The 12,022-nt window shown below is 36.9% G+C and overlaps 1 protein-coding gene across 1 annotated transcript in view; it reads right to left on the bottom strand.

Moving 5' to 3' along the window:
- CPSF2 (cleavage and polyadenylation specific factor 2) overlaps positions 1-12,022 on the bottom strand; it is a 34,578-nt gene that overhangs the window by 19,483 nt on the left and 3,073 nt on the right. Inside the window, exons 2-8 of the mRNA XM_055333689.1 lie at positions 11,568-11,629; positions 7,051-7,227; positions 5,904-6,063; positions 5,719-5,824; positions 4,354-4,483; positions 2,526-2,641; positions 302-489 (exon numbers count right to left, since the gene is read on the bottom strand). Of these exons, the coding sequence (XP_055189664.1) occupies positions 302-489; positions 2,526-2,641; positions 4,354-4,483; positions 5,719-5,824; positions 5,904-6,063; positions 7,051-7,199 (849 nt within the window). The 5' untranslated portion in view covers positions 7,200-7,227; positions 11,568-11,629. The remainder of the gene's footprint in view (positions 1-301; positions 490-2,525; positions 2,642-4,353; positions 4,484-5,718; positions 5,825-5,903; positions 6,064-7,050; positions 7,228-11,567; positions 11,630-12,022) is intronic.

Raw genomic sequence — 12,022 nt, forward strand, 5'->3', positions numbered from 1 at the left:
CCTATGAGGTAGGCTCTATTTTTAGTCTCCATTTTACAGATTGTGATAACAGACATTAAAGGAGAAGTAACTTGCCCAATCTGTAAGATGGGGACAAAAACAGAACCTACTTCATAGGGTCTAGAAGGACTAAATTAAATATTCCACGTGAACATACAGAACAAGTGGTTTATTACCATTATCATCATCATCAACCTCTTCAACAGAAAAATGAAATCCAAAGGGCAAATAAAACATTGTTTTCCACAAAAGCCCAATTTCTGCAGCAAACTTCTGCATTACAAATGTAACAAGGACAAACCTGGGACTTAGAAAACTCCACCACATTATAGCTGACATTATTCAGGAGCGCCAGTGAGTAGACACCCAGTCCTGCATCTTTAGTTCTCCAGATCTGATCAAGAAGTTGAGCAAGTTCCAAAACTCTGCCTGCAGTGTCCACTGCTATTAATACATTTCCATCACCTCGAAGTGTTTCCAGGACATTTGCTAGAAAACAAGAAAGTAAAATCCATGGAGAACATAACAATACCTTGATGCAAAATTAAAGATGACTTCATCTCCAGAATAAAGACTATAATTTAGGAGCAGCCCGGGTGGCTCAGCGGTTTAGCGCCGCCTTCAGCCCAGGGCGCGATCCTGGAGACCCAGGATCAAGTCCCACATCAGGGGAGCCTGCATGGAGCCTGCTTCTGTGTCCTCTGCCTCTCTCTTATGAATAAATAAATAAAATATTTTTAAAAAGACTAATTTATAAATGAGCAATTATTAGGAAAGGTACACAATTCTATTTTTTAAAAGATTTTACTTATTTATTCATGAGAGATATATAGAGAGAGGTAGATATAGAGGGAGAAGCAGACTCCCTGCGGGGAGCTTGATGTGGGACTCGATCCTGGGACCCCAGGATCATGCACTGAGCCACCCAGACATCCTTGGATACACAATTTTTAAAATTCCATTCAGGTTATTATAACTACTTTGTATTCTGTGAAGGTATCTTCATAGGAGTGAAAGACAATGCCATTAATTCTCAATTTTCTTTCACCGAAAAGTACAGAGGGTCTCCAGCCCTCTTCACCCAGAGTACACATAGAAAATGACATTTGGGGACAGTTAGGTGGCTCAGTGGTTGAGCATCTGCCTTTGGCTCAGGTCATGATTCTGGGATCGAGTCTCACATCAGGCTTCCTGCAGGGAGCCTGCTTCTCTCTCTGCCTGTATCTCTGCCTTTCTCTCTCTTTCTTTCATGAATAAATAAAACATTAAAAAAAAAAAAAGAAAGAGAGAGAGAGAGAGAAAATGACATTGGTATAGTACACTGGGGCTAATTATTTATAACTTTGTTATAAATGATTCCCAAATTTATACACACAAAAGTCCATATTTATATTTACATATACATATAGATCACATTCCCTCTTCCAATAAAAATATCTTTTTTTAAGATGTTCATTTTTTTTTTAAAGATTTTATTTATTTGACAGAGAGAGAGCATGCAAGTACACACAAGCAGGGAAAGCGGCAGGGAGAGGAAGAAGCCTGACACGGGGCTTGATCTCAGGACCCTGGGGATAACGACCTACACTTAACTCGCGGAGCTACCCAGTCATCCCCAAAAGTATTTTTATGAGTAGATTTCCTTGCTCTACATTAAAGTCTACTTGGAAATATCTGAAAAAAAAAAAAAAAAAACTGTAGCAAAAACAAACAAGAAAACATAAAAACTGAATACCTTCTTAATACAACATAGTACACAACTGTGCTTTTAAAGTAAATAGATGAAAGCAGTGGTTTCAGACGTGCTTAAAAGTCAAAACCACTTTTCCTGTTGAAATCTCATGCAGCTTATCAAAAAAGAATCGAAGGTAAAGTAGCTGGAACAGAAGCACCCAGGGATGGCCCAGAGGCTCCTCTTCAGAACCGACACTACTAGATTAGAATTTAAAGCACTCAACGCCAAGATCAGTTGACTATTTGCACCCTCATGTATCTCCTTTGCTCATTTTTCTGTTAGAGTGTAAATGTTGTTCTAATAGATTTTTCTGAGCTCTCTGTATATTCTGGCATTCCCTAGACATATACAGTAAATGCCAGGTAGTTAGCTGTGTGCTAAATGACAGGGAGAAGTCAATCTTTATACCTGTCCGACAAAAGCTAAATTCACACCAACCAAAACATCTTTTTGTATAAAATAATGATATGGTCACGTAATATTTTTTTCAAAAATATTAGAGTTAGGGGTGCCTGGGGGGCTCAGCTGGTTAAGTGTCCTGACTCTTGATTTCAGGTCGGGTCATGATCTCAGAGTGGTGCGATCAAGCCCCCACATAGAGCTCCACACTGGGTGGGGAGCCTGCTTAAGATTCTCTCTCCCTCTGCCCCTCCCCTGCCTGTCCCTCTCTTAAGAAAAAAAAAAAAAAGTTAACCAATCTTTCATGACAAGAAAAGTATAAACACAAAACAGAATAAACAGTAATTCATTCTACCATGTACCTCCACAGAGAACATCACGAAATACGTACTCAGAAGTTGCTCGTCTCTCTGTTTTCTCCTAGGCTGCACATACGTAGCATTAAATGAATCTGTGATAAGCAGGGAGGGTCTGCTTAGCATTTCCAGGGAACATCCATTTAAATGGCTATAACAAAGATGAAGAGGAATATTTTAGATCAATTCAAATAAACAATAGTTTATCTCACCTAAAAAATAAGCAACTTCATGTAAAATTTTTCCTTCTCCAACTACAAAAGGACACGTGCTCATTAATAGGAATCTAGTATATTAAAAAAAAAGGGGGGGGGGATTAAGATCTTCCAGGGTACCATCACTCTGAGAAATCAATATAATATTTTAGTATACATCCTTTTAAGCATACAAATACATTTTTCTATGCATATACATGTGAATGTATTTTACAAAACTGGCATCTCATGTATACACTGATATACTCAGTTCTATGCCTGGTTTTCTCCCATGACACTAAAACTGATTTCTAAACCTATTTTTTAACAATTGTAAAAACCTCCTACAGTGTATTTTATTTGATCACTTCCCTTTTTAAGGTTATTTTTCTTGTCATCATAAGTAACTTCAAAGAACATTTCTGTAGAAAGCTTCAATTGCACTTGATGGTTTCTTTAGGACATATTCCTAGAAATTACTTACTCCAATAATTTTGCTAAATGGCTTTCCAGAAAGATTTAAACCTTTTCCAGAAAGGCTCTTCCTTTTCCAGAAAAGTTCAACCAGACAGAATGAGCAACTCACTAAATATTTCCCAGAAAAATACTACTATTTAAAAATCATTTTAATGATATTTAATTTTAAAAAGAATTGCCATTTAAATTTACTTTTATAAACTTTTGTCTATCTGGCATCTTTTTGATTGGTTAACACTTGGTCTTATACTTGTAAGTCTTGAGCCAATACGCTGCAAATATTTTCCCAACTCTTTTTGTCTTTATTGTTTCTCATGTTTTAAATTTGTATGTAATCAAATCTATCAGTTTTCCTTTATAAGTTGGTCCATTGCCTTTACACTTACAAATCTTTTTCATATCAGAAATTAGACTCATCAGTATTGTTTCATTTTCTATTTAATTCTAATCCATCTGAAATTTATTTGGTAAAAAAAAGACACAAACTGATCTTTTCCCAAAATGTTTGAATACCATTTACTTGAATATCCATGTTTTCTTCATTCATCTATGATTACGAGACTAAAATTTATTAGTCTTATATATTTCTGAATAAGATACAAGACCTTGAGCCTACTAAAACCTCATACAAAAGAACTATGAACTTAATGTACAGAAATTACAAAAGAAGCCTCTATGAAACTAAACATCAAAACAATTTTCTAGTAATGATGTGAGTACTTGAAGTATACAGTATATAAAGTTACAACTACTGTGTCCCCTTTTAAAAAGAATCTGACCTTATTTATATAATCACTAACATTCAAAAAAAAAAAAAATACAAAACCCAAAAGCCACCCACAAAGTTCCTTTAAATAGCAGGTCAAGTAGCATATAAAATATAATTTTACATACAAAAATTAATCTCCTTTGCTACGTCTCCAAGGGAGATATATGTTCTACACAGTGGATACTTACATGTCAATTTGTAAAATGTATATCAAACTTTTAAATCAAACTTTTAAAATGTATATCAAACTCTTATATCAAACTTTCCCCTACAATGCAAAAAATTAAGTTATTTTGAAAACAGTCACTATGAGGCTTTTAAGTAGTTCTAGATTTCTGGTTAAAAAAAGATCTTTAATTTTCCCTCCAAAGAATCAAACAATACCAACTGCATTTCCATTAGTTTTTGTCTTGATATACCTACATCTCCCTCTTGTGGTTAAAGTCAACTGCGTAAACAATTTCTTCTTCTCCATCTTTGACTATTTTCCATATTGTTCCACCTATCATATGACCAGCTGGCAGAGGTGTGATAGACAAGCCATGTCCTTTACCTATGTTAATAAGATAGTGACAATACTCAGATTTCTTTTACAAGCCTAAAGAAAGCTTATTTATCTGTAAACTATTTTTTAATAGCTAATATATGCAAATCCCGAAGTAAAAAAAGCACATAGTAAAAATGCAACTCTCACTCTTCTGTCCCCCCAGCTACTCCATTCCCTTACTGTAGACAGACACTCATGTTGTTTTGTTATGAATTCTTGCAGACATATTTGTGCTCATAAACTGAAATATATAAAGAGACTAGATTTGAAAGCCAGTACCCAGGGAACCTGGGTGGCTCAGTCAGTTATGCGTCTGCCTTTGGCTCAGGTCATGATCCTGGGGTCTTGGGATATTATCAGGCTCTGTGCTCAGTGGGAAATCTGTTTCTTCCTCACTCTCTGCCTCTCCCCCCTGGCTTGTGCTCTTTCTCTCTCTCTCAAATAAATAAAATGAAAATGAAAAAAATAATAAAGTAAAATAGCCAGTATCCTATTACTTAGTATGAATCAATAAATTTGGATATTTATACCATACACACAATTATCAAATGTTTCCATTTTTGCTAACCTCTAAACTGACAGAGTAAAAATTCAAATCTCATGGTAAAAAAATTTATCCTATAGAAAAATTAAGTACAAGCTAAACTGTTGTGACATTATTTCTTGGCTAAATCATCAGAGTCCACTGTGGCACCATTTTCTTGATTTCAACACAAGGCATCATATTTAATACCGCTCTCTCCGAGAAGATGGGAAATATATACTTAACAGAGTACTTCTTGACTTAATTAAATAATAAACTCCTTAATTTCTAATTCTAGAATTCAGTTATATTCTACTACACTGCCAGGGCATTACATTACCTTCAAGACTTCAATCACTATAATTTATCACCTAAACCTCTCAACCTGTGAACTCCTAAAAGGAGGACCTGGCCACATTACATCTTTGGGCATCATACACAATAAACACAAAACAAGTCTTTTCTAAGTTAAATGTGAAAAGGCTTGAGCTATTAACATTGTATTAGTATTTAGTCTGGAATATTTTAAAATCCAAATGACTTGGGAAAAAAGTTCAGAGTTCCATATCAGAATATGCTCATTTTTTCTTTTTCAGACCACAGTACCTGTTGTCTTTTTTTTTTTTCCTGTTGTCTTTTACTACAAATTTCCCTTGTACTTTTCAAAGTAGGTTAAACCCTATTAGTACAATTACTTACTATTGGAAACATTTTTTACCTTTCAAATTCACAATCTGAGAGAATTTTAACTGCTGTATCTTATCAAAGGCTGCATCCACATCATCTAATGTAAAGAGTGTAAAGTCTTCTGTATTGTGTCGAGACTAAAAGAAGAACACAAACCAAAGGTTAAAAATGATCACTGCAGGAGTGTAAAAAGCATTTTTTAATTGCTTGAGTTACCTGGTAAAGATCATACATGAACATCTGTCCCATTTTATAAACCGGAATGGTTGCGTAGATAGCACAGTTCAGACCCAGCTTTCCGACGGCGTACGGGAGGGCACCAAGATGCAGAGGATCAGGGTGAGACAACAGTACTGCATCAATTTGGTGAACATGCCTAGGAGAACACGATAGGAGAACACGATCAAAATGCTTTCTCAATTCCTCCAATCTTGGTTTTAAGAGTAATGACTAGGCTGGGGTGAAAGAGCAAAAGAGCTAACATTATGATACCTATCAATATCAGTTACTGCCCCATCCTGCACAGATATGAGAAGTATGGTATGTGTTGTACATAATAGATGATGTCTATGCACATTTAAAAAAAAAGAAAAAAGAAAAAAGAAAAAGAGAACCAGTAGATGCCATACATAAGATGAATCTGGATGCCTATTTTATGTACTATTAATTAAACTTCAAGAATTCAACTTGAAATTTCAGAAATTGCTAAGGAGAGGATATTTAAATGGCCATGTATTTATTATGGATTTTTGCCTCTGCTTTTTAGCATGGTGACAGGCAGCACATTCACTATAGTGAAACTTCAATTAATAAAGCATGCTCTCACTGCCTGAAGAAATTAGAAAAAACATATTTTGCTATAAATTCTAAGTTTTTAAATATTTAAGTGCTCTTTCCTTCCACAATTAGTACAGTACTGCAAGCATAACTGAATTTTTCTTTGATGGATTTGTATTCTTTCGTATCCTGTGGTTGTTATTCTGGGCACCAAAACTCAATATGGAGGATCAAAACACATAGAAAGTAAGCTAATGTGATCTGATGGCAGACCTTCCATATGAAGGTTTTTCTTCTCTTCAAATTCTTATATGCTTATTCTTCTCTAAAACTAAAGTGCAAAAATCTCTACTGATACCCATTAGCCAAGTAACAATATTTTACTGAATTTCAATAAACAGAGCTCATAATGCAATCAAAACTTTACAAATGAAAACGGTCAGTCTGGTTCTTTGGCATAGTAAAACTAAGTCTTTTACTATAAATCAAAGTAGAAAGCAAACAGTGCATAATATTAAAATAGTATTATAGTGTAGAAAAGAGAAGTTGGTTTAATGGAAGTTTAGAAATATGAAAAGTAACTTACTTCCTCAGGGAATCTATAATATCCATAGAAAAGTGCTCATCCCAGCCACAGTCCAACAGAAATCTAAACTCATCAACTTGCAGAAGATAGCAAAGAGCAGACTCTTCTTGAACCCCAGAGAGGGTAGTTAATTTGATAATAGATGTCATTTTCAGTCCAAAATCAATCCAAAAAGTCCTTTCAAAAGAAACAAAAATATAATTAAGCATACACCGTAGCCTAACAAATATAAAATATAATGGACAAATTAACATTATATTAAATTTCTAAGTGGGTAAACATTCTATAAACATAGAAAGCAAACACTTTAAAGACCTATTTCCATCATTGCTAAGTTTGAAAGTACAAACATGATCGTGTTTACATTGTGTCCTTCAGAGGCTCCGCAGTGTGGCTTAATGAAAAGCAATAGACTTTAGAATCAGACTGTTTCAGATTTGAAACTACTACTATGTGGTTGTATGCAATTGACTAACTTTTCCTCACTTATGTGTCCCAGCCTATAAACATGAATATTAATAACATACATAAAAAGGGTTCCTTGGCACAGTCGGTTAAGCATCCGATTCTTTGTGTCAGCTCAGGTCGTGATCTGGGCATCTTCAGACAGCCCTGAGTCGGGCTTTGTGCTGGATGCAGACTTTCCCTCTGCTCCTCTCTATCCCCTCCATGCATGTTCTCCCCCCACCTCTCTAAAATAAATAAATAAATCTTTAAAAACAATTATGCACATAAAAAGAATGCTGGAAGATTTCAAATAATGTGTAAATAGAGACTACAAAGTTCGTCAGTAAATAAATGTGTAATGAATTGATGAACTCCTCCTTCAAAGTGAATTTGTGCTTCCTTTATTTGGCTCTGTGATGGCAATAATTTCACTGCATTACAATGAGTAGTTTTTATGTCTCTCTCTCCTATTAGACCAGTGGTCCTTAAATAAATAGACCCCCTTAAGAATCTGATAAAAAGCCAGGGACTGTTTATTCTCCCTTTGGTCTTCAAAAAGCAAACAAGGCGCACATACACAAAGAAACCCACATACTTTTCAGGGGTTGAATATTAAAAAACACTTGCACTGGAAAGTAAGCAACTAAAAATATAAATAGTATCTTTTGTTTGCAGTTCCTAAAAGAGAACCTGATACACAGTAGGTGCTCAATATCTATCTGATGGAATTTATGTTGGGATACCTACTGTTTACATTTCAAAAAGACAGAACACTCAATATCTACCTGATGGAATTTATGTTAGGATGCCTACTGTTTACATTTCAAGAAGATAGAACATGAACACATCTACTGGAATTTAAAACCTAGAATTTCATGCTATTATAAATAGATGTTACAAAAACATTCATCAGCAAAGTAGAGCTCCACAGCAACATTTCAGATCTCAGCTCCTTGACGTAAATTAGCCTTCCCTGGCCAACTACGCAAGTAGGAGAGGTCATGCATACTTGATAACTTGATAACCTCTTACCAGTTGCCCCAGATCCTATCAACAAACTCAAGTGAACTGTCATATTTGGTGACAGGCTGTCCGGAGACCAATCCCATCATATCTCCCATCCTTTTCTCCCCAGTCATAGCCAGAGGCCCAGGACTCCTGGGGTACCCATTTTCATGACATGCACATCTACAAGTCGGATCCAATCCCCTACTCTCTAACCCTCCCAAGACCTCCCAGTGTGCCCTCTGGGCCTATGCTGCTTACCCCCACATGTAACTGCACCTCTTCCCTGAAGGTTCTCTTCACCTGGTAATATTCACAGAAACTTTCTCCTGAGCCTTCTCAAGGAGTTTTTTCCTTATACTCCCTATACCTCCAAAGCAGGAAGTAAGTGTTCCCTGCTCCTCACTGCAGCTTCCAAACCACGTCTTCTCCTTCTTCCTTCAAACACTCCAATCCTTCCCAGCTGGTTCACCATGAGCCTTCCCAATTTCCTCCTCACTGCTGGCATCTCATTCATGGTGACTTCATTCACAGAGACTTTAATTCCTGACTCCATCTTCCTCAGTAAATTCACTACTGACTCTAGTCCCCTAACATTCTCAACTCCAAAAACCTCGTTTCATTTCAGCCCCCACCACTGTGGTTATGCCCTGGACCTTATCACCCCTGAGCTGCACCATTTCTCAATGTTCCCCTCCTGGGATCTCATGCTCTTACTCCCACCTTGCTTATTCCACTGCAAAAACCCTTCAGCCTCACAGAATCTCTAATCAACCAATGGCTCTTTCACGCCCTCCTGTCTCCATTCATGTCCTTCCCATTGATCCACAATCCATCAGAAGTATCTTGCAAACACTATCAAGTATGGTGGCCAGGGGCTCCTGGGTGGCTCAGTGGTTGAGCATCTGCCTTTGGCTCAGGGTGTGATCCCAGGGTCCTGAGTGTGATCCCAGAGTCCTGGGATTGAGTCCCACATCGGGCTCCTGGCAGGAAGCCTGCTTCTCCCCCTGCCTCTGCCTGTCTCTGCCTCTCTCTCTGTGTGTCTCTCATGAATAAATACAATCTTAAAAAAAAAAAGAAAAAATCTGGCTGCTCTAATGCTTCCTTGTACCAGCCTGGCAAAACCCTAACCCTGACTCTAATCCTTTGCTTTGCCTATTCCAGAAACTGAATGTTGTGAGGGGAGGAGGAAGGAACAATCCCACAACTGTGCTATTTGCTCTTAAAATTCACGGTCAGAGATCTCAAATGGAAAAATTAGATATAGATATATAGATATCTCTCTCTCTCTCAAACGGGTGCTAAGTACTACCTATCAATCTGAGTTTTTGTATTAGGTTGACTATTTCTGAGACTGTGATTTCACATCACCTCTTCTCTGCTCATGCACCACTCCCTCTACCCTACTCTCAGCTGATAATCTCACCTCATTCATTCTTCAATTAGGAAAAAAAGTCATCAGACAGTAACTCATTTTCCAATAGCAACTCTACTAATGTATCTGCATATACACTGTTTGTTGTGTCACCTGTTACATGGAATCAAGAGCCCTGCTCTCGTCCAAAGCCAATCTCCATGAGTAATCTGGATCCCATTCTCATTTTTTACCTTCTAGAGGACTGAACCTTCCCAGTCATTCCCTCTTTTCCCTGTACCACTCCTATTAGCATACACAGATACTCCAGAATTTCACAATTTAAAAGAATCCTCTCTTAATTCTACAACCCCTGGCAAATACCTCATCTTTTCTAACGTTCCCCTTTCACAGCAGGTCTCAGAATATTTGTCCACAAACCTGTCTCCACTTTCTCGCCTCACATTCAGACTCCTAAAGATGTCATCTTTCTCTAACTGGCTCACCAGAAGTGCTTTCATCAAGGTCACTGACCAACCTCTATGCAATTTAACCCAATGGGCATTTATTTCTCTAGCCTCATCTGGACCACTTTAAATGCTCTCCTGCCTCTAAGCTTCTGAGTATACCCTCTCTCCTGGTTTTCTTTCTCTTTCTTTCTTTCCTTTCTTTCTTTCTTTCTTTCTTTTCCTCTCTCTCTCCTCTCTCTCTTTTTTTTTTTCCTTGTTTCTAAGTGGCCACTCCCCAATCTCCTTTGCTAGGTACTTGAAAAGCAGTGCTCTTCAACGGGACTTCTTTTTTTCTTTCTAGGTAATCTCACCAGTTCCACAGCTAAAAGTATCTTCTGATCTCAGATGGCATCATCCTTGAGTCCTTTCTTTACTTTGTGTCCCACATCCAAACTATCAGTAAGTGCTACATTTTTACCTTCATTCTAATTGCCTTCTATTTCCATAGTCACGAAGAGCTCTAACTAGCTGGTATATTTTCCCTGCCTCAAATTCAATCTGTGAGATGGTTTTCTAACAATCCTAAAATCCTTCTCTATCTCAGTTACACCCTGTGACATCACTCTATTTACCTCAAAATACTCACTGCTCTCTATACCTGCTCTTTCTTTACTTGCTTTAGCCACCTCCTCCTCACCCTGGCACTAGATTATGGAATCCATGGAAAACTAGGCCTTGTCAGGATGTCTGGGTAGCTCAGAGGTGGAGCATCTATCTGCCTTTGGCTCAGGACGTGACCCCGGGGTCCTGGGATCAAGTCCCACATGGGGCTCCCTGCATGGAGCCTGCTTCTCCCTCTGCCTGTGTCTCTGCCTCTCTGTCTATGTCTCTCATGAATACATAAATAAAATCTTAAAAAAAAAAAAACACACACACACAAAAACTGGTGAAACAACTTAAATTAAAATTAAAAACATATTGACTTAGCATGTTCCTATTTGTAAGGTATGAGAAGTACAAAGATATACCATAATTAATATTAATGGCCTAAGAGAGACTCTGTTCTACTCAAATCCACCTTAATTTCCACTTTATTTAGATTATGAAATGAAAATACAAAATATCTTGCAGACAGAAGTAAATGAGTTCATATCAAAATATTTTGCAGACATACCCAAATTTCAACAGGTGAATACATATTTTTAATACAATTGCTCAAACATAATAAAACTGTAGCTTCGTTAGACACGTTCATTACTTACTGATATCTCAGCTGTATGCAGGATGAAATACCATGAATTCAAGGGAGGAGTTCTTTATAGATCTAAAAAATAAAGAAATGAGAATCTGATGAATATGGTATAACAGACTTACTTCTGTTTTTAATTATGGTGATTAACTTCTATGTCTTGCCCTAAGATGAACACCATGAGCATCGGGAAGTAGTATAATAAATGGTCCTTTTTAAAAAATGAAACTTGTCATCATTTTAGGAAGCTGAAACTTACATAAAACAAATATAATAAAAAGGAATAATAAAAGACAAAATGTACCAAATTGGTCATAATCACGAGCTAAAATCTGCAGGTTAGCATACAGAATTTTAAAAACTGACATTAGCTTATGTTATCGAGAATCACAAGAGGTGGGATCTTAAAATACCTCTCATGGATTAGGAAGACATGAGTAAAAGAGACAAAAAGGAAGGTATTCAAAA

Source organism: Nyctereutes procyonoides, unplaced genomic scaffold, assembly GCF_905146905.1.
Source record: "Nyctereutes procyonoides isolate TBG_1078 unplaced genomic scaffold, NYPRO_anot_genome, whole genome shotgun sequence".
In the NCBI taxonomy this organism is placed as follows: domain Eukaryota; kingdom Metazoa; phylum Chordata; class Mammalia; order Carnivora; family Canidae; genus Nyctereutes; species Nyctereutes procyonoides.